The sequence below is a fragment of the Squalius cephalus genome, assembly GCF_949319135.1.
Source record: "Squalius cephalus genome assembly, chromosome: 22".
NCBI classification, from domain to species: domain Eukaryota; kingdom Metazoa; phylum Chordata; class Actinopteri; order Cypriniformes; family Leuciscidae; genus Squalius; species Squalius cephalus.
In genome coordinates, this window is record NC_137143.1 from 17274492 (window position 1) to 17301361 (window position 26870).

The following is a 26870-nucleotide window of genomic DNA, read 5'->3' on the forward strand; positions in this document are numbered from 1 at the left end:
TAAAAACACTGGCTTTGATAAATCGCAATAACTCCCAGACTCAACAACCTCTCTGCTTTCCTCTCTTCCAGGTTCTTCAGCAGTTTCATGTCCTTTCTGACTTTTGGCCTCATTTTTGTAGTTTCAGCTTGTGATCCAAAGGTCGGTACTCGTGTGAAGCTGATCCTTGGAGTTTATACTAATAATATGTGATTATGATCCATGTGTATTAGGTTCAAATATTTCATTTTCTGTTTCAAACTGCAATACATCTTTTTAGACAGAGGAAGGATGTGTGCTGAATAAATGTAACAAAATTGATCAAGCAGCCCCCTAATGATTACAGAGAAAGTAGACGGTAGTAATATGTTCAAATATAAATCAGTGGCCGGTTGCTTAGGCTAGTTAGTCATCGAACTTTTTTCAAGGCTGGTTATAACTTTGTAAAGTCAATTACATATAAACGTAAATTGGTCTTATTTGAATCAGAAAAGTAGAACTGATTAGAACTTACTAATTGCTAGTTGGTCAGACTAGTTCTTATATGTATCTTTTATTTCAATTTTATTTGATATTTTTAGTATTTCAACTTTTTTTTTCCATTTGATAGCTTTTCATTTAATATTTATATTGTACTTTATTTCAGCTTTATTTCCATCATTACCCCAACTCTAACTTATTTCAGCTAGTTGCTAGTTAACTGAAGTATTAAAAGAACTAAAACTAATTAATACAAATTTTTAAAAAAAGAACTTTTTTTTAAACATTTAAACAAAACTAAAATTAAAGTGTGGGAAAAAAAATCTAACTCAACAAAACTTTAAGGTATCACTTTATTTGTACTTGTATACACATCATTTCTATGGTAGTAACAGTAAATTATGTATAATTAGCAGTAACTAACCCTTAAACCAAACCCTAACCCATCACTCTAGTATATACTCTATAGTTACTTATTACTACATGTACTTACTATAGTAATAACAGCAAATTATGCTTAATTATGTGTAACTGTCACCTTAAAATAAAGTGTTTTCAGTTTTTTTTTAGTTAATAATAACGACACTGACTTCAACCTTGTACGTGCCATGGATTCTAATCTAATCCTGATTAAGTCACTTTTCCATCCCATTTTCTGTTGCACAGGGATTTGTTGTGATGCTTGACAAAGTGGTTTCGTTCTCCTTAAACACAGAGGTGGGTTTGTTCATCTTCCTCATGCTGAGGTCCTCCAGATCTGAGCGCTTCAAGTGAGTACATTTGAGCATCTGTGCATCTGCATGTGCATCCGTTCTCCTGTTTCACCGCTGCTTCATGTTTACAGGCATCTGGCGGTTCCTCTGAAGGCCAGCGAGAGACTCTTCAGGCTCCACTGGCTGCTGCCCATCTACTTCCTGTTCGCTGTGGCTTACGACATCTTCCAGACCATCATAGAGATCACTGAGAACGTGTCGCTCGTCCTCCACACCAATTCTTCTCTTGGATGAGAGAGACTGGATATCAGGTGGGACAACAGCTGAGATCCCTCAGGAATGGACAGTTATTACCTCACACCAAACCCAACACCGCTAATGTTTTCACTGCTGTGGATGGTAGCACACACTGATCACAGAACAAGCCTCTGGCGGTCATTTACAAAACTATCATGATGACGTCTCACGCAAAAGATTTATAGTTGTTCTTCAGGCAAAATGACCCCTCATTCACGCATGCTAAAAATATATTTCATATCCCCCCACTTCATTTTAATCCAGTAAATTGCATGTACTCTCAGTGAGTTATGGAAGCATTTTTTGATTTAGTCAACAATGCCCGGTGATTAAGTCCGCAGTCGCACGATCAAACCATAGCAACGTTCCCAGAAAAGCTGCTACTATTAACAAAGAGATCTTTAAGGGAATCATGGGCTATTATTGTTGTCCAGTAGATCAATTTGTGATTTAACGAGCAAGGCTGGAGAGCTTTGACAAGGAATAAACCGCAGAATAAAATATAGTGATTTGATTCGAGGGGTCTGAGATGTTTACGCATGTATAAATCACGCCGCTTTAGTTTATTTATACACAGTTTTCTGTTTTTAAAATTGTTTTTATTGCTATAATGTAATAAATGGTTAAATATACTTTCTTGGCAAAATTAATTGCATCTAATGATAAAGCATGACTGTTATTAAACTATGGCTTCTTATGGGAATAGTTCAACCAAAAACAGGATTTCTGCTATTGCTAATATTAATATATGTGTTTATATAATTACACACACACAAGTTTGGGTCAGTACTGACACTTTTAATAAATTGAATGAAAATTTTTGAATATTATAAAAGGTTCTTATTTAATACAAATGCTGTTTATTTGAACTTTTTAATTATTTCTATTTCTATTTATCTATCAAGGTTTCCACAAAAATAATAGTAATCAATACAACTATTTCCAACACTGATATTAATATTAAGCATGATTTCTGAAGGATAATGTGACACTGAAGACTGGAGTAATGATGCTGAAAAATCAGCTTTGCCAGCACAGGAATAAATTATATTTTTGGATACATTATAATAGAAAGTAATAAGCATTTCACAGCTACCATAATCTCACTGACCCCAAACTCAAGTTTAAGCAGCTTTTCTTCGACATATTACAGTGGAAAAGCGATAGCAATATCTTAAATGCCTAATTAGATGTCCTTCTTGTTAAGAAGTGAAGCAAGATTAACCAGATACAAACCAATACTGTTAGGAACTACTGAATTAACATAACATGAGGGTGCATAATGGATTTTCTCCTTTGTCTGAACTGCTCTTTTAAGTCACTGTATCCATTTGGGAACTCTGAAAGTTTATTTACAGCATCATTTCATATTAAATAGACAAATCAGGGAAAAAAAAAAAACCACAGGCGTAATATCAAAATATACTTTATTTTGGACTTCAGATCTGATTCAAATGACAAAACAGATCAATGCAATGCAAGGGGGAATTTTTGCAACCAAAATGTTTGACTGGGGAAACAAAGGTGTGGGGACATCTGAGAACACGTGGGACTCAGAGTGAGCAAAACTGAGGTCTAAGCTGTACACCCTCAAACCGACCTCCAGTAGTTTGTTGGGGTTTCTTTTTTTTTTCTCTTTTTTGCTTATTTCTTTACTCTTTTTTTTTATAGCTACAAAGAAATATGAATTACAAAAGTTTTAAAAGAGTACAAAAAGTCCAGGAGACACAGACGCAGTAAGAATAATGATTAGAAATGACACTGGGGAACTGAAGGTTGCTGTGGGCAGGCAGACGCTGGGGCGATTACAGAGAAGAGCAAACACCCTTCTGTTGTCGTAGGCTGTAATAAATAGTGTTCAGATGTGTTTTTTATCAGTTTTATACAGACCAAATACCACGCCCTTGTTTAAAATTCAAGGTTAAACATCATGTGATGTCCTAAAATATCTTTCTGAGGGAGGAAAAAGAGATTCAGAGTCTATCATGGGACAGAGACAGACTTTTGCACTCTTTGGGTCTGTGACTACTTTTTCCCCTCAATGGAAGTTTAACGTCTAAACACTGAGAAAAACCAAAAGCACATTAGTATAGACTGTCCTCATGCATGCAATTACTGTAAATGAACATCAGCATCTCACATGGTAGTGCAGAAAATCCCAAAATGTCATTTTTACCTTCAAAAGCATTTAAATAATGTCATTCAGATGTTTGTTCAATGTTCTGATAGCATCAGACTTGCTTTAAGTTTTGAGTTCTCCAATAAAAAAAACATGCTCAATGTTTAATGTAATGTATTTTTAACTGCCTGGAGTTGCAAGACAAAGTAAATAATCCAGTTATTAAAATGTTTGAAAATAAGCTGATGAGTTTAATTCGAAACACTGCAAACCTAAAGCAAGTCTTTTGTTTTTAATCTGCATGCATGTCAAACGGTCCTCGGCTGCTCAAACGTCTCGACCTGAGGAACAGAATTGTTGGTGTTCATTTTAAGGGGAACTAAATTTAGTATGAGTGAACAGATGTATTTCCTGAAGATGTGCGTGCCTGTTCTTTTGTTTTTTTTTATGTTGTGTGGTTAATGTACCTCATTTGGGGGGGAACGGGGTACGAGGGGGATAACAGTTACACCATAGCATAAAAACTAAAACCGAAGAACAAGAAAAAGATTGAAAATAGATTTTTTTTTTCATGTCCCCACACTGTTGAAATCACAAAACATCCAGTACCAAAAGACTAAATAACTGTACTTGTGTCAAACGGAGGAAAACATGAGTCCTGGAATCATGCAGCTGTGACGTCAAATCAAATGTGTGAAAGAAAGAGAGGGGGAAAGAAAAGAAAACGCTTGATATGTCTGCATACTGAAACGGAAACTACCAACAAAGATTAAAATCCTTTCGTTTGTTTATTTTGATGAGATTGGTTTTGAAGAACAAATAGTAAAATATCTTCCAAATTTGGTACATACACCAGTCCTCTTGTCTTTTCTTCTTCCTCGGCTATATTGTTTGTTTTTTTCCCACCTTACAAAAGTCATTTGAATGTCTCTGGTTGGAATCACATCCTCTGCGCTCGGCCCGTGGCGTCAGGGTGCTTGTGTTTGTTTGTCTGTAGTGGCTGGCCATGGTTCACTAGGGGACTGTAGCAGTTTGAGGGTCAGGGACAGTCATTTTGGCTATGTACACATTCATAGTCGGTCCATGGCTTCCAGCAAGTAGCGCTATTTCCGCAGATCTAATACACAAACCTACAATGAAAACAAAAAATATTACATACATGTAGGCATTAACACATATCCATAACCTTTGCTTGCAGCACAGAGGAATCTTGTACTTACAGAGCCGTCCGACGCACTTGCTCCTACTTTGTCTCCTGCTGCATTCCAGCAAACTTCAAAAATGCCCCCTGTCCCTCTGTAGCTATGGACTAAAGCACCAGTCTGTGGAAATGACAGACAAAAGAGTTGTGAGCGTGCTGCGGTGTTTGCATCTGCTCTACATCTGCTGAATCAGAAAAGGTCCAGTCTTACCTGTGTGTTCCAGATGTGGACACACTTGTCGAAAGAGCCGCTGGCTAGATGGCGTCCGTCAGGGCTGAAGGCCACGCTGTACACGGGCTCCTGGTGTTTGGTTAGTGTGTGGATGCAGATGCCTCGATCTACGTCCCAAAGCCGAACAGTGGAGTCAAAGGAAGCACTAGAGTTGTCAGAGAATAACACAATCAGTTTGTGTTCAGGTTATTTATGGCTTTATTTAACAGCACACATTTTTATTGGGGATGCAACGTAAAAAAAAAACTGGCAAATACCGTTAATTTTGAGATTTGCTAAAGCTTATATTTAACAGTACAAATTTTTATATGCCAGCAAAGGTAAATCAAAATATAAAAAGTAGAGGAAATGTTTAGACAAAATGTATAAAATTCATATGGACTTCAATGCTCTGTTATGATGCTTAAGCTTGAAGTCGACTAGTTGCTGATCATGGTCTATAGAGGGCACAAAAGAATAAGAAGCCTTTAAAGTCCACTTTTACACTGTTTTCAACAGTTAAAATGACAAATAAATGCACACTCTGGGAGTGCTCCACAAGATATGTTTGATTATACCATCTGGATGTTCAAAATTGATCAGGTGAATGCACGTTTTAAACAGCTTAGAGTACAAGCAAGTTAATCGGCGTTCTAAACTAATGCGCTGCTGCATTGTAATGCTCACGTACAGATTGCGCGCACACAGTAACGTTCAGAATCTGTCTCTGATTTAGAACGGAAATATAATGACCCAAAGACAAAAGAACTGATACAAATAAGCTGTTATGTAGGAGCAATAGCCTTGTGGGCAGCACTGTCATGTGCCGTATCTGTGCGTCTGAGTCTCAGCTCGAGGTTCAAGCTTATTTGTTCATTAATAAAGTCATCAGCGACTACTCAACTCAACTTTAATGACAAAAGTCGACTTTAAAAAAAAAGGCTGTTCAACCCCTAACACATACACTTGATATGGCAACAATACATCATACATCCCTTGAGAACACATTTGGTGCAGTAAATCTGATTCAATAGCCCCCTTTTAAGTGCACTTACATTGTGAACACCAAATGCACTAAGGTCATATGTAGCTGGCTGCCAGCCACCACAAGTGTTTTTGATCTTTTTCACAAAACTTTCATGGATCCCAGACCCTGAGAATATCTGGGAATACAATATAACAAAAAAAAAACTATCTTCTATCGCTTGTTTCTGCTTCTTCACTTGTTTTTTTGATCTGTACTCTTTCAGAAGATGTACAACAGTGGATGGATTGATTGCGGGAAAATTCCGTACTATTTGTAAATAGTAGTAGTTATTATCATAGAGTAGCAGCTGGTGAATTGGATATTAAAGGATGGTGACTCTACCTGGCCAGCATTAGATTGGCATTGGGGTTGTTGGTTCCTGGACCTGTGGGGCTCCATTTTATAGTGTAGATTTCTTTGCTGTGAGCTTGCAAATCATGAACACAAGTGTCCTGTTTCATACTCCAGATCTAGGACATTGGAAGAAGCAATGATTTAGATTACAAGGACAGCATTTGCATTTTCAAAACACTGCACCATCCAGCACAGAAATGTGCACCATGTACTTGCACGATATATCGATATATTTTTTTGGAATGAGGCAATAACGTTTATATCCAAACAGTAGTTTGATACGAGTACATCTGAAAAATAGCGGAGGACGCAGTGTGAGCTGCTGCAGTGAAAGTGTAGTACAATTTGTCCTAAACATGACACAAGCTTATATTAAGGTTTTCAAAATGACTGGTAGGATATAGTTAACAAGTTTAAAGCATCTTGCCCTGTCAGATGCTCTGACGGATACTGTTGCTGACTGACAGATAAATACTTGAGATGTTTCCTCAGTGCTTAACTTACATTTCACAGGTATATTCTTCATCTGTAAATGTTAGAAAGTCAAACAAATATGTCCATTTCACTGTCAGGAGCGGACGAGCCTTCTGCAAGTGAATCTCCGCTAAAATTCAAGCTTCCGTGAATGAGCGCCAAACAGACGGAGCACAATAGAATAGTAGCGCAATAATTCTGACTAAAATATACATATTGCTAAAATATTTGTTGTTGAAGACAATAAATGTGCCATATGTGGAATTTTAAACCTACAAGTATATTTTTATGAAATTGGTGTAATCAAATTCAGGGTAATATAATTAGTTTGTGCTTTTGTTTTTATTTTCATTTTTAGTTTAGCCTTGGACTAAAGGTGCCTAAAACAAAGGCATTATTTTTGTTTTTAGATTGTAATGTTACAATGTTAGAATGTAATGTGATTTTAACCACCTTTTTTGCACATAATATATTGCATAGCCTACATTACATTCACTATATTTGTTTCCATATCCTTCAATATCAACATTGTTTGTAGGATATCATTAGGCGGGTTGTGAAATAATTTTTTTCTTAAAATACAGATTTGCTTTATCCAAATAGAAAGTACCGAGATATATATCGTATATCGCCATTACACCAAAAAAGACCGAGATATGATTTTTTGGCCATATCGCCCAGCCCTAACTTGCAGTCATCTTGATTCCACAATATGAAAATACGATTCTGAATTTCTATATAGTGTAGCCAGTGTGGTAAGGACTTTTACCTTGAGAGTCATATCATCAGAACACGACGCCAGCAGGTTGCCAGTCGGATCCCATTTGATTGCATTAACTTCATTCTGGAGACAGAAAAACAGTTTGATATTCGTCCCTTTGGCAGACTGAAAGTGTAGGAAACAGCAGGATGAGCAGACAGTTCTTACTGTGTGTCCTTGGAATGTCTTAATGGGTCGGTCCTGGCCCAGTTTGCACACATGGATGCACATGTCTGTGCTACAGGAGGCAAACGTGTTGTTACTCTGCCAGTCCACGTCCAGAGCGGGTGCTGAAGTGAGAGGGAGAAAAGGCCACAGCATAAGAGCATTTTACACAATATTAGTATAATATTATGAAGAATAAAGTGGAATCTCTGTGAACCTGAATGAAACGGGAACTGCTGTTTGGCTTCCCCTGTGTGAGCATCCCAAATGATTGTTGTCTGAAGAAAAAGAGGAAATATTAACTCATCTGTGACAGGGTAGACTAATATAAACTATTAACTAGGTTAATTATTCACTAGATACTTACATTTTCTGAAAAAAAAAAATGTGGGTAGTGGATCTACAGAACTACAATGCTAGTGTCCTAGGTCAGGGATTCCCAAACTTTTTGGTCAGTCGAACCCCTATAATGTTTACATGAAATAACCCCCTGAGATTAAGTTAATATTTCAGTAATTTTGCATGTATTACCACAAGACATGCAGGTAAACAAAATATCTAATCAAATATTTTAGTAACCCCAGTTTGGGAAACCCTGTTCCAGATTAACTATCGTTTTAGGTGTCAGGGTGTTGCTATGCGGTATTGCAGTAGTTTGTAGCATGTTGCTATTGTTCTGAGTGCTTTCTTACTACACTTCACAGACTGTTGTTTCTTTCTCGTACCTTATCAACACCGGCGCTGAGGATAAAGTTTCCTTTTTTGTTCCATTTTAATGCGAAAATTGGACCTTTATGTTGCCCCAGGGTACTGGCCAGATTACCTGTGAATGAACACAGTACTGTCATGACAACTCTCAGAGTGTTTGGCATTATAATGGATATGACAATGTTGATATATTTGGTCTTGGCGGAATAGATCTGCTACGCTGCTGCTGCTGCTGCTGCTGCAGAGAAAGTATAGGAATTTCTACTGCCAATACATACACAACACTCTGCGGTGGGCAAGAAAGACATGATGCTGCTGTACATAAATTACACTTAGCATATCTATACAGGTGGAGCTGGGGAAGGTGGAGGCTTTCTGAAAGCGCGCTGCACTGCTACAGCAAATGCAGATCAAGTATTTGAAGGTTGAGCAGCAAGCTTATTAGCTACTGAAACAAAAGGAACCAATCAGCTGCGCCCTATAGGGTTTCATGACAGAACTCCGTATTTATCAGACTGCTGAATAGACAGAGAGAAAAACATATTGATACAGAAGGCAAATAACTTTGCTTACCATCTTTAGTCCATATTCTTGCAAAGCCATCATAGGAGCCTGTAGCTAATAGTGTACCTTCACTCTGAAAAACACAAGGTGAAAACGTTAGTCTTTCAATATACACAGAACAGAGAGTGTTGTCAGAGCTGAACTCACGTTCCAGTCTAACGATGTGACGTCTTTGTTGCTGGGCACATCTTGGCCTCCTTCCCGTATGCAGTGCCTCAGGACGAGCTGTGTAGAGCTACTACTGCTGTTCTCACTCAGATTCCAGATGCGTGCCGTTGAGTCTCCAGACCTGTGGAGAGCCAGAGTATTAAATAACTCTTTGACTTCCCTTTCATCTACAGATGCACCAATCACACTCGTTCTTTCCCAATAACGGATCTGTTGACAGTTTCTAATCTTGATGTTTATATAATGTATTCACACTGTTTGGAATGGATTGGTATTTAAAATATAAACTGCTACTAAAAAATAACAATTTATGTTACTAGAGTGCCAAAGTAAACTTTTGGATACTTGTATAGCCTTTCTGGAGCTTGAAAGTACAGGGTAAACGCTATGACTAATCCAGAGTATTGACACATCTGACAGATACAGATCCATTTAAAAAGGTCAGTATTAGCACCGTTACCAATCCAGGTACTGGATCAGTGCGTTCCTGTTGTGTACTCGTAAGGATGAATGGATGAAAAAGAGTGATGGAAAGAGACTATACAACTGACCCAGAGGCGAGCAGGTCACTGACGGGGTTCCAGGCGCAGATGAAGACCTCCGACTCGTGACCTCTCAGGACCATGGCTTTATTCTGAGGGATCTCCACATCCACGTCCACCTCCATCATGTCTGCATGGTTATCTGCACATGATATCACATGACGTCTATCATTAAGAGGAAGGATGCAACAGCTCTTTGATTTACAGCCACAGTTTACTGAAAGCTAGAAAATTTGCACTATTATGTAACATTTTCAAAAAACAATCATTGCGAACAATGATAAACATGTAATGAGTTCCAGAAATATTCGGTGACTCACTCGGTAAGGCGTGAGCACCGTTCTCTTCTCCGTTTGCGGTGTTCTCTCCGTTTTTGGGGTTACCCTGCATGTTGGTGCTGGTTGCAGAGGGCGCTGCGGCGGCCTGTTGCTGGGCCAGTTTGTCTCGGTACGCCTGCTGCCGGGTCTGTACCACATCGGGCATCACCGCGTCAATCAATGACAGAGATTCAATTGGCCGCCCGTCGAACAGTGTGCCGTCCTGCGGACAGAAATCAACATGTCAGCCATGCACTCATTTCACGTTTAAGGGATTGTGTGCATCAACCAATATCATTATCTGGGTGAACCTCACAGAAACATCTGCAGGGTGGACTTCAACCCCAATAAACAAATTAGTGCTGTCAGTAAATGCGTTATTAACGGCGTTAACGCAAACCCATTTTAACAGCGTCGCGATTAAAGTTCTTTTTGGCCTAGCAAACTTTGTTGTTTTTTTCCACATGCTGTTGCAACAACTAGTAACGTTAGAAAAACTACAACACCACACCGGATCTAGCTAGACCCGGAAACAAAACAACAGGCACGCCGCACACACTTGTTTGGGCTTGCGAGCCGGCCAAAGAGTAGAAGGCTAAAGTTACGTTTTGAGTGGATGGCGAGCGCGATGCTGAAATGGATGCCAACAAGATTCTGAATGGAAAGTTTACTTTTAAAAAGTTGCCAAATGGTTCCATTGACAAGGCCAAAGTGATCTGTGTGTTTTGTCGTTGTGAACTGAGCTATCATCGCAGCACGTCCAGTCTGAAATACCACTTGATGGCCAAGCACACAGCTGATGCAAATTCTCTGATGCGATTATTTGCTCCAAGTGAGAATGATTGTGTGAAATTGAACACTACAGTATATGCCAATGTTGTTTTCAATAAAAAAAAACAAAAAAAAAACATTTGCACAAAGCAAGCCGATCCACTTTTCCATGTTGATACAATGAGAAAAAATAATGGGACAAAAAGAAATCAAGGGACATTTAGAATAGATAAAAATGTTCGATTAATTGCGAGTTAACTATGAAATTAATGCGATTAATCGTGATTAAATATTTTAATTGTTTGACAGCACTAAAAGAAATAAAATAAGAAATTATAATTTTACATTATTAAACTGAAACCTATTTTTAGAACCACCGGGACATATATAAAGATAAGCTCTGGACAGTTTTACTCACTATGGATTAATCTAACAGCCTATCAGACAGCAGAAATAAACGTGATGACAGCCAGTCAGTGCATGTTGCTAATAAGTGATTTCTGCGTGACTCTGGGAATGAACAGCGGTTTCGTCTGATACACAAACTCACACACATGACGTGCCGCTCACGGTGTTTTCCGTGTCTGCAGTCCTAATATATGAGGACATGAACTTAATATCCAGTGCTGCTTTGAGAGTCACTTAATGAGCTTTTCAAGTTTCATTTGAGAAAAACTACCATCAATAAAAGTTATGATAAAACACAGAATCCCAAAAAAATACAATGAAAAACAGATTTTAAGGTAACTTAAAATGTTGCTACTCTGTTAAGTTAAATTATAAAGAAACAAGTTTATATTCATTCTCAAGGTCTAACAAATATGTGGAAAGCATTTCCCTCCCCACTTATGGTAAATGAGTATCGTGACAAATATTGATATCATATGATATGGAAAAAAATATTTGGATAATATTTTTGGCTCAGCCCTAGTGTGTGGGCCTTTTTGAAGTGTTTCCCTATATATAACAAACGTAATTTTTTGTAAGATTCACTAATCTGCATAATAAATGTAAATCGTAAATATGCAAATGTGGTTGTTAATTTACAAAAAAAGCTCCTTGATTGATCTGTAATTGAAGCTGTGATATCACCTCATTGATGCTGACTTCAGCCTCCACGTACTGCAGGCCCTTCTGGATGATGGAGATCAGGGCAGCAGGGGGCACTAGGGCTCCGTTGATGTTAGACTGACTGATGTGGCTCTCAATGCCGAATGTGAAGGCCGAGTGGGAAAACCCTGCCAGAGGGAATGATAAACACTTCAGTGTGACGCTTGCTGGATTAACTTTCTCTCCAGCGGAGGGTATCATGTGCACTCCCTTAAACAACGGCCTGACTGTGAACAGTCCTAGTGTTCTACTGTAATCAATGCTGATAACAGCTTGTGTCCCAAAACTCAAAAGTTATCACATTCTTATGTTTACTTGACAGATTTTTACAGACACATTTTTTTTCCATTTAATACACAAGTAGATATTTTATGAAAAAAAAAAAATTATTCAATTAATGCCATAAATGAGCTGTCATGTGGATTTAAGAGATGGGGACTATTTCGATTTATACTTTCTTTGTGATTTTTGGTCCTTTTTGGATCTATTAACAGCCTCCTGGTCATTATTAACTGCCATGATGGCAAGAGCTATATGAGTTTGTATGTTTGGATACAATTTTGGGATGTTTCGTTTAAGCAACACTTACCTGACTCCTGCAGGTATCTATACACCAGGAAGTTGACCTCATCGCTGCTAATACTCATCTTCACACCTGCTTACACCATGAGGTCAGCACACAGGACACAAGCCTGAGAGAGAAAGGACAAAAACAACATCAGAAAGCCATCTCACAGAATGACACTAAAAATGACAACAGAAGAGGTATGAATATTGCCAGGCTTTCTGCCTTCCACTCAAGAGTGTATATAAAAACCCCTCTTTTACAGTGAAATAAGGGGGTAAAAGCTCTCTTTGTCAGCAGGAACCTGAGTGTGTACTATGCTGCCAGAGGTTACCAAGGGCTCTACAGTCCTGCATGACTGAATAACAAGTCGTAGTACCTAAAGTAGCCATTACACTGTGGGGGCGCTGCTGCACCAAACCTGCAGAGCAGTAAAACCATCTGCCACTGAAAATGTTTACATGAGGGCTACTACAAAATACCTTTGTTTACTTGAGTTTGACACTTGGATTCATTGTGACTGGCATTACAGAGCTGTCAAGATGTCAGTTTACACTTACAGACGTGTTTAATTTTGTAGCACAAGAACATTTACTTGAAATTAAACCTGACCTAGATTTGACACTCTGAAAATGTTGGTCCTTACACAGTTAAATTGTTCACTTTATTGTGATTTAAAGCACAGCAAAAAAAAAAACACCAGCACATTTGATTCTCAAGGACACTGCTAAACTTGCTAAATCATGTAGAGCGTATTATTTGAATAAACCACCCAAAATTGTACATTAAGCCTCAATTTCAAAATGTCCGCTCAGCATTGGACTACCTCCAGAAAAGAGCATCACTGAGCACAAACATTTTCAGTTTCACACCGAAAAGCTGCGTAACCACAAGCTAATTCTGAAAAGTGACCCATTTCCTCACGACCTCTGCGTCCGCCATTCCATATCACATCCTCATTTATACAGAGAAGTGAAGTGGAAAGTGTTTCCCCGTCGCTCTCCGTTTGCAGTTATAGGATGTGGTTTGTTTGCAAGAGGGATGGTTTTCGTCTCCTCAGGGTTTTTGCTTGTGATCATTTTTGAGCAATGAGGTTTTTGTTCTATTTCTAGACGGTCCCGTCATGTGATGGAACACCTACCTGTTCTCTTCTTAACCGACTACAGCTTGTTTTGGAGACATTTGGCCTGCTGATGAACGCTTAATTAACTGGCTGAACTTTTCAGAGTCCGCCTGCCTTGCGTTCGTCTCATAAATGATGCAAAAGTATGCAAATAGGAGCATCATCAAAAGCCAGTGTGTCAAAGCCAATCAGATAACAGAGATACTGCAGCATCCAATCAAATCAGGCCAATCGGTGCCACCGAATCGATGCTTTTTATCTCACAGCATAGCCAAATTAAATCCCTGCAACAGTGCAGAGTGCTCATCTATATAATCGAGCTGCCACGTCGATACCAAGGAGGACCGCTACCAATTCAATAAATCAGGCATTTGAACTCCAGGCATTTACAGTCCGCAACATTAGTTCAAGTAAAGAAACCACAGGTGGGGAAATTCCCTCATAGACGTGACACAGAAAGAGATTTTATTGAAACGGGTCACGGCAAACAGGGATCTCTCCATGAGATAAACCGCCATCTGCACCTCGTAAAGCGCCCTCAGGAATGCAAATATCATGATATGTCCTCTGCCTTGGACGACATTTTGGTGTGCTGGAGGATGCTTAGTGTGTAGAGTAATCTTCATTGTATAATCAAAGGCGGTGTGTGTTGCGTAACAGTGGAGCGCCAGCACTCAGGGTGAGGGAGTTTGTACTGTGTTATTCAAGGCTGAGAGGGAAGTCTGAGAGGAAACACTATTTAACTGGTTTGGGTGAAAGGTGTAACAGACGGCTATCGCTTTATAGACTGATAACAGGCCACTTTATAGCAATAATGTCAAAGAAGTCCACGCACAGGGGAATTTACAAATCGAAAACGGTTATCAAGTCATTATCCTGCTGCTCTACAAGTGGCAAATAAGAGAATCTATAACAAAGAAAAGAAAAGAAAAAAGTACACAGTATAAGTTTTTTTAAAATACTGAATCTTTAAAAAGTCTATTTAATGACTGGAAACTTCATGTCAAAAATCTATCAAGTCTAAAAATGTCATGTAGTGTAGCCAAGTAAAAATATTTTCTACACATCTTTATTATTTTCTAAAAGTTTTTAAATATATTTTTCAAGATATAATGATTTATTCACTAATAGATTTAGCAACCATTATGCTAAAATCATTTAATTAAATATAAACAATAATATTTTTAAATATATATATTTAATGACTCTTAAAACATACTGTTAGTTAAAAAAACGTAGTTAAAAAAAATAGTGCGCAACCATCTTATTTACAAAAAAAAGTTTTTAAATTATTTGTCAAGATTAATTCACAAATATTAACATACATAAAATCCCCGTGAACCTGAAGTTGCAACTGACTTCAGTGTTTCCAACGTATTTCCAAGTGAAACGGAATAGATGGAGGGGTTTTATTTTAGCGCACCTCCTCTCCATCCCTCACTCATAGCAGACTGACGGTTAAGAATATTCAACCTGAAGTCACGTTTTTTCTGTGTATTAACTTGCACGGATTAAATGTTCACCACAAGACTAGTAATGTGCGCTAACAAAGTAAATAGTAGGGCTTCCCCCTAATAGACGACTAGCCGACTAGAAGAGGCTTCTTAGAAGAGAAAATTGTATTAGTCATTTAGACGCAGAAAAAACCTCCACAGGAAGTGGCGAAATCACGCAGGCTGTAACGCGGACAGATCATTAACGGCAGGAAATCCAAACATTCGCCCATCATTCATCGACCTCGAATATGGCTTGTCACTTGAAACATGCAAGTAGTAGCAACTTTACAAGTCCGCTCACTCTAATGCTAACCTAGATAAATGTGCGCTATTATTTGGCACATATCTGTGTTTGTGTGGAGAGCGCGATTACTGCATTTAACTTAAAATACTCTGTCATTTTTGGTTATACAGACTAGAGTAATTCAAACTAAAGGGCTTGAAATGTATGCTTTTGATGAACACATTAAAAAAAATGGAAAATAAATATTCTCAGATTATGTAATCCATATGAAATGCATATAAGCGTGTCCACTACTGCGGAGATGATGAGTCAGCATCGTCGACTTAATATCTGCAGCCGAAAACATAACCAATAAATTATTAAAAGGTTTAAACAGTCTCCTTCTGTTTTTTTTGTTGTTTTTTTCCCACAACACACTCATAATCATTATGTTTTCCTGTGCGCTGTGGCATGCTTTATGCGTGGGTTTGAGCGCTGTTTAGGCTATGAATTTTATATAGGCAATTAAAGGCTCATTATGATGATTTATGGCTTATTAATTTAAATGCTCGACTTGTTGACTAATCGCTTAAATGAACGAATACTAGTCGACTAGAAAAATCTTTAGTCGAGAGCAGTCCAGTACATAGGGTACAATTTTGGTTTCATGACGACTTTAATATGTCAGGCTAATGATGCAAACAGCAATATTTTGAACGCAGCACAGAGCCACAGTTTTTACACTCTTCTGTAAATCAACATGCAGATGGCTTACTTACAGTCGTCTCATTGAACCAGGAGGAGAAAGTGTTTTAGCACTGAAAATCTACACACTGTAAACTACAGAAGAGGCTGATTACACCTTTCGGGGTGTGTGTGTGCGTGCGTGTTTGGCAGTGGTACGTTGGGCTTTTCACACGACTCCCTTGACAACAGTGAACTTGATCCTCTCAAACCTCTTAGGGCCTCAGGGAACAATGAGAAGCCTGGAGAGTTGTGTTCTTGTGTAACACTGACTGCAAAGAGTGTCTTGAGGAATTTGCGTCCAATGGTCAGTGTTCATCTTCCACCAATTAAGCACAAAGGAAAATATCCCAAAAGCCTAAGCATTAAAAATCTGTCTCAAAAGTGTCATGTTTGACCTGTTTTTTAAGCAATATTACAGAGATAAAGAGCTTGGTGGAGTGTAATGTAAATCATTACTCTTAAAATTCAGTCACAATCACAGCATATTGGAAGGACCAAGAGATAGTCCTGCCCCAAACTCCTGTTAATTCTTGAGCCAATGCTGCGATGTCAAACATTGGATCTAAAAAATCATTCTAAAATGTCAGCATTTGATACCAAAAATATTAATATTTAACCATCTCAATATTTTAGCTACCAATATGCTAAAATATTAACACTTTTAACTGTTACATATACACATTGTTATTATTATTATTATTAATGTTTATATTTAATAAAGACATTAATATTAAATCATACTGGTTGTATTGTATAATATTAAAAATGATAATAAATTATATTTATTAAATGTTATGTACCATTAACGTATTGTATGTCAATAAGGTAAACACTGTTTCACATTTTATGTAATTTTCACCAAAAAATTATTAAAATGATTGTGAAATAGTTAAACACCAATATAAATATGAAATATTATAGATGTGAACATTAAATTAAATTTTAAACATGTAACCAAGTATTGTAGGGGGCAAACATTGCTTCACATTTACAGAGCAATTTTCAGAATTAATTAATGAATCAATTTTAAATGCACACCTAGGTACACAATATAACCATTTACATTTTTATACAAATTTTCTAGCCTTGTTATTGTCAAAAATGCCATCTACACTATCGACTACAGTCTTCCCCTAAAACGTGAAGCTCTCGGCTGTTTGTAAAACAAGGTAAGGTAACAGAAGAGCTCGGAAGCAGACGTGCTACCGCCACCCCACATCCAGACAATTGTGCCATTTTTCTTCCTCTTTTCAAGGCAATTATGTCAACACCATTTTCACCAGACGCTTTTGGAGAAATCAGCATATGGCTCACATCCCTCCGTCAGCATTGAACAATCAGGTCGAGTTCAAAGGCAAAGCAACCCAATCAGTCCGGCAGGAACAATGACCGTTGCCACACGCTAGTGAATGCTGTCACAAGACATTAAGACAGATGCAGGCCTAAACTGCTTGTGATGCAACCAACTCTCCGAAGGGCGGGAAATCAAATCAACTTGGACCAGGGAGATTAACGCGTCCCCTCACCTGACCTACTTTGAGATCTGGATCCATCAGTGTCTGTCTGAACATGGTGGGGTGGGGGAAATATGACACACCATAAATGGATCTCTTCCTCTTTTGTGTGAAGTGTCTTGGAAGTAGGTCAATGGATCCCACTTGCTGTGGTCAAACAAGTACACATCCACCGCAGGCCTCGTAGTGTGTTCTGTTAAGGATCTTTTAACCGCTGTCCTGCAAATGACATTGGTCTGCCTTTGTGGATCCTTCAGTTACAGTTACAACGCCACAATGTTTACACTCTTCAGCCTATGGATGGTTTGCATCTAGTTATCTCTGCACATTAAACTGGGAAAGGAGAATGTATTTTAACTTCCAGTCCACCTCCTGTAAAGCGAATAACCACTGGCACTGTGGGATCATTAAATGTTCTTGTTTCAGTTCCAATAAAGCTGGATCAAAGTCATTCTGCAACTTCTCTGAAAGGACTAAAGACTGCACATTTCCAACACTGTTTAAGTAGTAGCATCTGTGAAAGATGATTCTCGTTTACAAGCAACAAAAAACAAGGCAAGTGCTGATTGACAGCTGTCAAGAGTCATATTTCATCCATCAAAATTGGTTTTCGAAGCATCACTAATTTTAGTAGGCAAAATAATCTTGTTTCTTTCTTTTGACTTTAAGCAAAACTCATTTTTTACATTATGGTGTTAATTTTTTTTATAATAATTCAACATTTTCTCATCCAAAATGAAGTTTGAATAAAGTAGGTATGAATAGGTAGTGTAGAATAAGGTTAAATAATGGCATTTAAATGCATACATGCAGCTTGCATCTTTAAAATTTGATCTTTTTACGCCTTCAATTTTATTAACAAGAATGTGAAATCCTTCAAGGATTCATAGACACTGTTAAATCTAAAGCACACACCACATGGCAACTTTTCAAAACAGTCAAGTTTGTGAGTGAAAGGACATTTCAGAGAAGGTTATCAGCACATGCGACATTGCTTCTGAACGTTGCTGTCACTTTTCAGTCTGAGGCGGCTGTTCACAGCATTTTTGTAATGAAATGTTGACTATCATATCAATGATTTTATCTTTGGCGCACAGGTGGGAGTCGCTCGGAAGGGAGGCGGCGTGCTGCTCCAAACCAGGACTTGACAGAGGGCAACAAGAATGGGTAATATGAGGACAAGACCTAAACTGCCTGGATTGCTGGAGGACCATGGGGTTTGCGTAATGCTTTTGCCCTCCTCTGAGAACTCTGTTTAGCATGTCATTTTAAAAGACAACAATGTGACTTGTGTTTATAGAAAAAAAAAAGAAAGCATTTAAAAGGGAATGTGTTACAAATGATACCAGCTCCTTTCAAGAATTGATTCAACTTGAAAAAATGAAAGTGAGAATAATTATCTATAATAATTATCTATAATTCTGTTGCTTATTAGCATACCTACACGTATACACGCTGTGATATCAATTATTGTAAATCTACTGTCACTGAAAAGTGATTGCCTGCAGATACAGAGGTAAACTATGAGTAAGCCAGACAAAGCCTACACAGCATTTCTTTTGAATCGCTAAATTCAACACCATGTTGGACCAAAGGTGAGGCATTAATGTGCATGTTAAAGGACAAATGTGTTATGAGCTAAGTGAAAAGAGGAACGCAATGCAGAACCTCAAGGGAGCAGCTCACAAAAGCTGTCCAGAAAATGAGCTTAATTCGGATATAAATGCATGTTACAAAAAGGAAAAAACTTCATTTTCTCTATGCATTACACGAATATTTCCCAACAAACACTCTTATGCTCACCAAGGCTACGTTTATTTGATCAAAACACAGTAAAAACATATTACGATTAGAGATGCACCGATCGCCCGGCCAGGGACCGGAATCGGACGATTTTCCACATGATCGGCCAAACCGCTAACCGGCCAGTCTTTCTGATTCCGAGCCGGTACACTTTGTTGCTAGCGGCACAGGCAATAACGTCAGCTGCGCGTTCTCGCTCTCTGACACACACCCGTCTCCTCTCACTCACACGCCTCATTCACTCCTGTTAAATAGTGCTTTTATTATTCACAACTGATCTATATAAATGGATCTCTCAGTCTCAAGCAGCTTATGAGTTCCAAGCACCAAAATGAGTGTGTTGCTGCACTTAAACGGTCAAATACACACAAAATTATGTCAAAATGCCCATCTTGGCGAGTTAAATAAAGTCAGTTTTGCAACCCAATTAGTTGAGAAACATAACGCGCGATGTGTAACAGAATACTGGATCCGTGCATAAACTCTTAAAGTGACAGCAGTCTAATATTCCTGCAGCTGTCTGTCATGTTATTCAAAGAACAAAAGACAAAGAAAATCACTTTGCTGATATTCGATCTGTCCGTGTAAAAACAGAACTGACTGTAATGTATGCCATGACTGATTTTGAATGCAAAAGTCCCGTTTTTCTTCTTCATTTTTCTTGTAAATTTATGATCGAAACTACTACTTTTTTTTCAAACATTCATACTATTGTAACGTCTGATGAGCCTCCGTTTCTGGACTTATAATCGGAACGCAAGAACAACTGAACACTAACCAACAAGCCGAGCTCACTCGCTCATTTCTCTCTGCCGGGCCTTTTCTGAACTCACCGCATTAACCTTATAACTGTGCAAAATAAAAACAGCAATTTCACAACAATTCTAGAGAGTCTGTGCACTGCTACACTATTAAAAGTAATGAATTCAGGTAGGACACCACTGAAGGCTTAGGTATATGCACGGCCAGCCACTGCTATATACCCACCTGAAAAACGTAGTCGGGTTTATTTCATATCTCTCTTTATTCTATTGCATTTATTTGTTCTTATTTTATTAGTATTTTTACTTGTTTGTTTTTTTATTTGAAATTGAAGAAAAGTAGATTTTTGTATGTCTATGCTGTTAATTATACATTACTCCAGTCTTCAGTGTCACATGATCCTTCAGAAATCATTCTAATCTGCTGATTTGGAGCTGAAGAAACCTTTCTTTAACACTTTACAACAAGGTCCATTAGTTAACATTAGTTCATGCATTAACAATGAGAAATATATTTGTTACAGTATTTGTTTATTAAAATAACTGTTCATAGTTTTTGTTGTCATGTTAGCTCAGATCCATTAAATAATATTAACAGATACAACTTTTGATTTCAAAAATGTATTAGTAAATGTTGAAATGAACATTTTATTATAGTATTTTCACTGTTAGTTCATAATAACTAAAGTATGTTAACTAATGATAACAAATAAAACCTTATTGTAAAGTGTTACCAAAATGTCTTATTATATGTTATTTACATATATGTATAAATAAACTCACACACACACTTATCCTTTTGATATTGGGGTGACTTATGAGCTGGATGTGGGTTTTTTTTTTTTTTTTTTTTTTTTGGTGTGTGTGTGTGTGTGAGAGAGAGAGAGAATCACATGGTTACCAATAGAGATCCAGAAAACCAGTATGTGACAAACCGCAGTGGATAGAGAGTGATAACTGACCGAGCTAAAAAATGACTGTCATCAACACTGGAGCTCAGAGAAAGCCAATAATCAATACCAGATTCGTTTAACCACCCCTGGTCAGATGCAAGAGTTATTCATCTGCATGTGAACCGAGTGCACTGACAGTGTTTCCAGGAACTCTATACCGCAACTCAGACAGCAGAAATGAATAATGAGTAACATATTCAAGGTCTGTGGAGACCTGGTTAACAGGGAGGGGGTTGTTATCTACAGTGTTAGGGGAACTATAGAGGAATCTCCCCTTTGACCGGATTCTGCTGTTGGTGTGTGTTTTTACACATGTAGAAACTTCGCATGGGCTGTTTCTGGTGAATGTGGGACAGGCACTGCCTAAAGGTCTGCTGGAACATGATCTGGCTGGAGCAGTTCCGAAGGGTTACATCATATCACCACCTGCCAAAATCACTTACTATAGCCAGAGTGCCAGTACACACAGACTCATTCATTATTCTGATTGGAGTGCATTAGCATTAGTGATTACGATAAGAAGCTTTTGTTAGTTCTCAAATCGCAACAGTGACCGACAAAGGCAACTTGGGATACAATTGTCACCTTTGGCCCATTATAAAAAAGCAGATTGTTTCATTTATAAATTAAATCCAAGGCACCATCTAAGTTTATGATCTGCTGACAGTCTTGCGCATAAGACAATAGTTGCCTTCACATAAACGCTACTACAATGTGTAGTTATTAGAGGGAAACGTGGCTTTCTGGATCTGTTGTGTATCGGTCAATGAGTCATGATAGAAACTAACTGGTATCGGTTATAATTAAGATTTTATAGCAAAAACAAAAATTTTATGACTTTATGACAACACATAACTCATACAAATCGATGACGAATAGCAGTATGTGAAAATAAAAATAAAAAATTGTTTGGCATTCAAAGAGTGCTGATAATTAGTCAGATAGCATTTGAGCATTTAACTTTTCAAATTGCTCTGATCCTACTTGATCCATTTTTGATGATGAAAGGGGAAAAATTCAACCTTTTCAAAGCAAAGTGAGGAACACTTTGTCAGGAAATTAAGAAGAGAATAAAGAATATGAAATTGCTTAATGCATGTTTGATTGATTGACTGGAGAAATGAATAGGCTACTTTTATTCAGGAAGGAAGCATTCAATTGTTCACAAGTGACAATAAGGACTTACAAAAGATTTCCATTTCAAATAGTAGCTGTTCTTTTAAGGGTGCGACTCGAGATTCACGAATAATACGTTTTCGATTTGTTTCAATAATGATTTTTGGAAATTCAGATCAATTAAATTTGAGACTGTTCAGAGTAAGATTCAATTTGATACTGCATTTTTAAAGTGCATTCATAGGATTATTCAAATGGATTTGTAATCGATGCATCAAGAACATTTGTCAATCATTACACCCCATGTTCTTTTAAACTTTCTATTTAATCAAAGATTGCTAAAAAAGAACTGATGAACAGTAGTGTATATAGTGTTTGTTACATCTGAAGTCTAGCTTGACTGTCCATCCATTTGCTAGTATAACGCTTTGATTTGAATTTTACATTCACACAGAGCCAGGATTCTCACTAAACTGCGTTCCTGCAAATACTATGATCATTGTTGAGGAAGCTGTCATGAAATGTCAAAAGGCTTTTCATTACAAGGTGCAGTCTGTTCTGAATTTTCCTGCTCAAAAACAGTCTCTGAAACACCTGTAACTTTTTCCATGTCCTTTTAAAAAACAGAGTGCAGCTAAAAAAGTTTTTCCATTTTCCTTAAGGAGAAAAAAAGCCATCTTAGCACCAATATGCATTTATACTCACCACACTATCAGCTCTATTTCCGCAAGGCAAACGCTTTTTAAGGATCCAACCCAAGTGTTTCAGCACCTGCAATAACATTACAGAAAAGGTTGAATGAAGCAGAATTTGTCAAGCATCTGGACTTCACCTGCAATGTACGCTTCAATTAAACCAACCTGTCTGAGGTCAATGAAAGCATGTTTGTGGACTTTGCAGCAACTGCTAGTTTAGATGGATCTTTCCCAATTTTTCTGCTGGGAGACTCTCTGTCTCTCTCTCTATTGTTTTCCCATCTCTCCAGGGTAAGGTAACAGCCTGAATGAGTGTGTCTATTGACTTTCTTAAAATGTCCAATAAATCTCAATGTCTCCCTGCAATTTTCTTTGTGATGAAAAACTTACATTTTTCAAGACAAAAATACCAGAAGGAATGTCTTTCTTGGAAATGAACCGTCCACACTCTGCCTTTTATATTTAGACAACAGGCTAAAAGCTCATGTCGACTGACTTTAAAACAGGTGGATATCACAAATGTATGTGTAACTGTCAGCATTACTATGTAGATGAATATTTTTGCAGCCACCAAAATGAATGTCTGTGCCTTTAATTGAGCTTTTTAGCCAATTGAGTGTGTGAACACAATGGCCAAACTGATTTAAGTTAGTCCGAATCTGCTCAAAACGGCAGAGTTTTTGTTCAGTGCGAGTTCTTCGTGCTCACAAATCCTTTTATCATAGCCAACAAAGTACAAACACAATGTCAATAAGAGATGAATTGCACAGTAAAGCAGCTTCATTGATTATAATGGAAGTTTATGCAAGAGTGCAGCGTTGTGTACCTCACATTGTAATTGACAGCTCCAGTGATTACAAGGGCAGCGATCTTTGCTCGCTTTCTGTATGTAATATATATTTTTCATGCTGCTAACTGCACATTGCAACGCTTCTGAATTGACAACCATATTTAAATGCGCAACTGAATCCAATTGACTGTGATAACAATAGCAATGGACGGGAAACAAAACTATCTCATACTGTATGTAGGGCCCTATAATTTCCGCGATCACGGAATCGCGGACGGAATCGCGGAATTGGCAAATTAACGCGGAATCTAGTGTCAACGCGGAATTTCGCGGAATTTTACATATTTGGAATAAAATTCTGTTTTTGTGTGGGAGAAAAACGTATGTCTGAGGAAAATCGCAAATTACTGAAAGAACGAGCAGAGAGAGAGGCCCGGTCAAACTGTCTTGCTCTCTCTCACTCCCTCGCGCTTATTAATCTAAATCAATTGAGAATTGACACAATGGTAAAAGTTTGGAAGAACGAGGTTTCACGTGGAAACCGCTGGGTGTGAATTGTGCAAAAAAAAACTTTTTTACCTTTCCTTCTTCTCTGAAAAGCATTCCGCCCATTCAGCTGACATAAAAACACTTTCAATAAACTAAACAAAACCCATCCAATGATGAAATGTTTTCTGTGTTGACAAATCTTGTGCGATGTCCTAAAACTGCCGGGATAATCACACAACGTGTACAAGTCTGCTAATGATACGTCCGATTCGCGAACTAATGACTCCTTTGAACCGATTCACTTTAATGAATGGTTAAAACAACTGATCTGTCCAACACTGAATCGGTTCGGTGTATAACAAAATAAGGTTCCATTTATTAAACTCTAGTTAACTAGATCAGTTAACATTAACTATTAATAAACTGCACTTCTACAGCATTTATTAATCTTTATTAATGTTAATTTCACCATTTAGTAGCCTACATTATTTAAATGAAAAGTTGTATTTGTTAACATTAGTTAGCTTAATGCACTGTGTGAAGTAACATATGTACAGTATACAGTAACAAATGTATTGCTTGTGGTTCATGTTAGTTAGCCTAATATATTCACTAATGTAAACAAACCAAACCACATTTAACACCTCTTAAAATGAGAATTTTGTTTGTTACCTCAATAAATTTAGGGTCATTCCTATTTTATTTGTGTACATTTTAATCATTAACATTAAAACACTCTTTTTATGACTAAAATAACAGTAAAGGGTAAAAAAAAACTGAATTCCCAAAAATTAAAACGGAAAAAAACGGAATTTGCAAAAATTAAAACGGAAAAAACGGAATTTGGGAAAAAATAAAACGGAATTTGGGAAAAAATAAAACGGATTTTATAGGGCCCTATGTATGTAAAACGATCCGTGAATTAAGTCTTGGAGTGTAAATGCAAAATAATATAAAGAACACTGAAGAACATTTTTGACCCAGAAAAAACCCTGATATACATTTTAAACTTTAAGGCAAGTGCCTACCTAAGCCTACAACAAAGAGGTGAAACAGGTTCCACCACTGTCGGGTTGAAATAAAAAAAACATTGTTTTGCCCTACATTGCTTTTGACTTTCAACCTACATTCATCATTGTTTAGACTGACTGACACACACACACACACACATATACATATACATATACACATATATATATACATATATACACATATATATATATATATATATATATATATATATATATATATATATATATATATATATACACATGTATACAGTTGTATATATATATATATATATATATATATATATACACATGTATACAGTTGTATATATATATATATATATATATATATATATATATAACTAATTTGCATCAAAAGAAGAAAACAAAAAATCACATTCCCAATTATTAAAGGACTAAGATATAAACCTTAAGGTAAACTGAAATTGTTTATTGCCTTGTCAAATGGTTTTGCCAAGAGAATAAACAAATTATAAGCATCCACTTTTTAGCACTTTGAGCATTTATACAAAGGTCCATTTCATCATCAAGAAAACTCGCCGTCACCTCACCAAAACATGGTGTCTGAAATATGATTGAAAACTTGCCCTGCCACATACCCACAGCTAAATCAAGACTAAAGTAAAAAAAAAAAAAAAAAAATCCAGGGCAGTTTTCCCAGGTGCAGATTATGCCTGTGTCTGGAATTAATTTCTGCATTCATGAATCACCATCTTGGGCTCACCCTGAGTGTGCTGTAACTTTTCAAGGGCACATGTGTTAGTTTCCACAGCCAAGCAATGAAACGCATGTATTGACATGGCTGTTAAGTTACAGCAATTGGCGGGTTTCAGTGGTCTCTTGTCTACGAAGTTTAAGCTTGAACAGAGATGGGTGGAAACTACTTCCTTCGGGCAGCCTGCTCCCAGTCTCTGTCTCGTGGGTTTCTGAGACTTCTTTGTGCTGTTGCACCTGCTGCGTCTATCTGTTTTCCAGAGCAGCCTACATTCCAATTAGCTCAGATTATTGGCATGCGCTTGCTAAGCAAAGTAGCAGGTGTCATTACAGTGTTAGGCCAAAGAACGCCTGATCTGAGAGAAAAGGGATGGCCAAAATGTGTTAAAAACCAACTCGGGAATTAATTCAGTTTGTAATCAGTTCGATTATGTTGCCAATTCATAAAAAATGTGAAAATGTTTATGGAAAATCCAATTCACTGGAAACATTTACATAACTCATTCTGAGCAATCGATGCATTAACTACCACATAATACTTACACAGTTTTAAAATTTATACAGCCTGTTGCATTAGGAACGAAACATGCACTACTCAAAGCAGCAAGCTCAATTTACCACGTTGTTATTAAATGTGTCAGACTGCAATTAATAACAGAACTCAAGCATGTTGCATTCTCAGTGTCGCCATAAGTGCTGTAGCAGACATTAGTGTAATTAGGGTTGTACAGAGTAGTATCGCAATGCCCAAGCCTCAATATCCTGCATTAAGTCCAATGCAGAGATGAAGTGCTTCAGAATGAAACAAGGTGGGAATTCAAATAACTCCTTTTCATTTTACAGCATCTTAAATAGGGCTGCACAATTAATCGCAATTAACCCTAAATCGCGCC

At 37.5% G+C, this 26870-nt stretch overlaps 2 protein-coding genes across 4 annotated transcripts in view; one reads left to right on the forward strand and one right to left on the reverse strand.

Moving 5' to 3' along the window:
- LOC307149940 (uncharacterized protein) overlaps positions 1–2094 on the forward strand; it is a 128800-nt gene extending 126706 nt beyond the window's left edge. The window contains exons 16-18 of the mRNA XM_079856572.1: positions 72–141; positions 1126–1229; positions 1304–2094. Of these exons, the coding sequence (XP_079712698.1) occupies positions 72–141; positions 1126–1229; positions 1304–1466 (337 nt within the window). The 3' untranslated portion in view covers positions 1467–2094. The remainder of the gene's footprint in view (positions 1–71; positions 142–1125; positions 1230–1303) is intronic.
- Positions 2095–3088: 994 nt separating this feature from the next.
- tbl1xr1a (TBL1X/Y related 1a) overlaps positions 3089–26870 on the reverse strand; it is a gene marked incomplete at its 3' end in the record, with an annotated part of 70766 nt that continues 46984 nt past the window's right edge. The window contains exons 3-17 of one of the 3 annotated variants that reach the window (XM_079856573.1): positions 22967–23032; positions 12550–12652; positions 11943–12088; positions 10083–10302; positions 9772–9904; positions 9200–9341; positions 9062–9125; positions 8506–8603; positions 7998–8058; positions 7784–7905; positions 7625–7699; positions 6370–6497; positions 5001–5166; positions 4809–4910; positions 3089–4718 (exon numbers count right to left, since the gene is read on the reverse strand). In XM_079856573.1, the coding sequence (XP_079712699.1) occupies positions 4692–4718; positions 4809–4910; positions 5001–5166; positions 6370–6497; positions 7625–7699; positions 7784–7905; positions 7998–8058; positions 8506–8603; positions 9062–9125; positions 9200–9341; positions 9772–9904; positions 10083–10302; positions 11943–12088; positions 12550–12607 (1542 nt within the window). In that variant the 5' untranslated portion in view covers positions 12608–12652; positions 22967–23032. Of the gene's footprint in view, positions 4719–4808; positions 4911–5000; positions 5167–6365; positions 6498–7624; positions 7700–7783; positions 7906–7997; positions 8059–8505; positions 8604–9061; positions 9126–9199; positions 9342–9771; positions 9905–10082; positions 10303–11942; positions 12089–12549; positions 12653–22966; positions 23033–26870 lie in introns of those variants that run through there. The other 2 variants (XM_079856574.1, XM_079856575.1) reach the window with 2 other exon arrangements.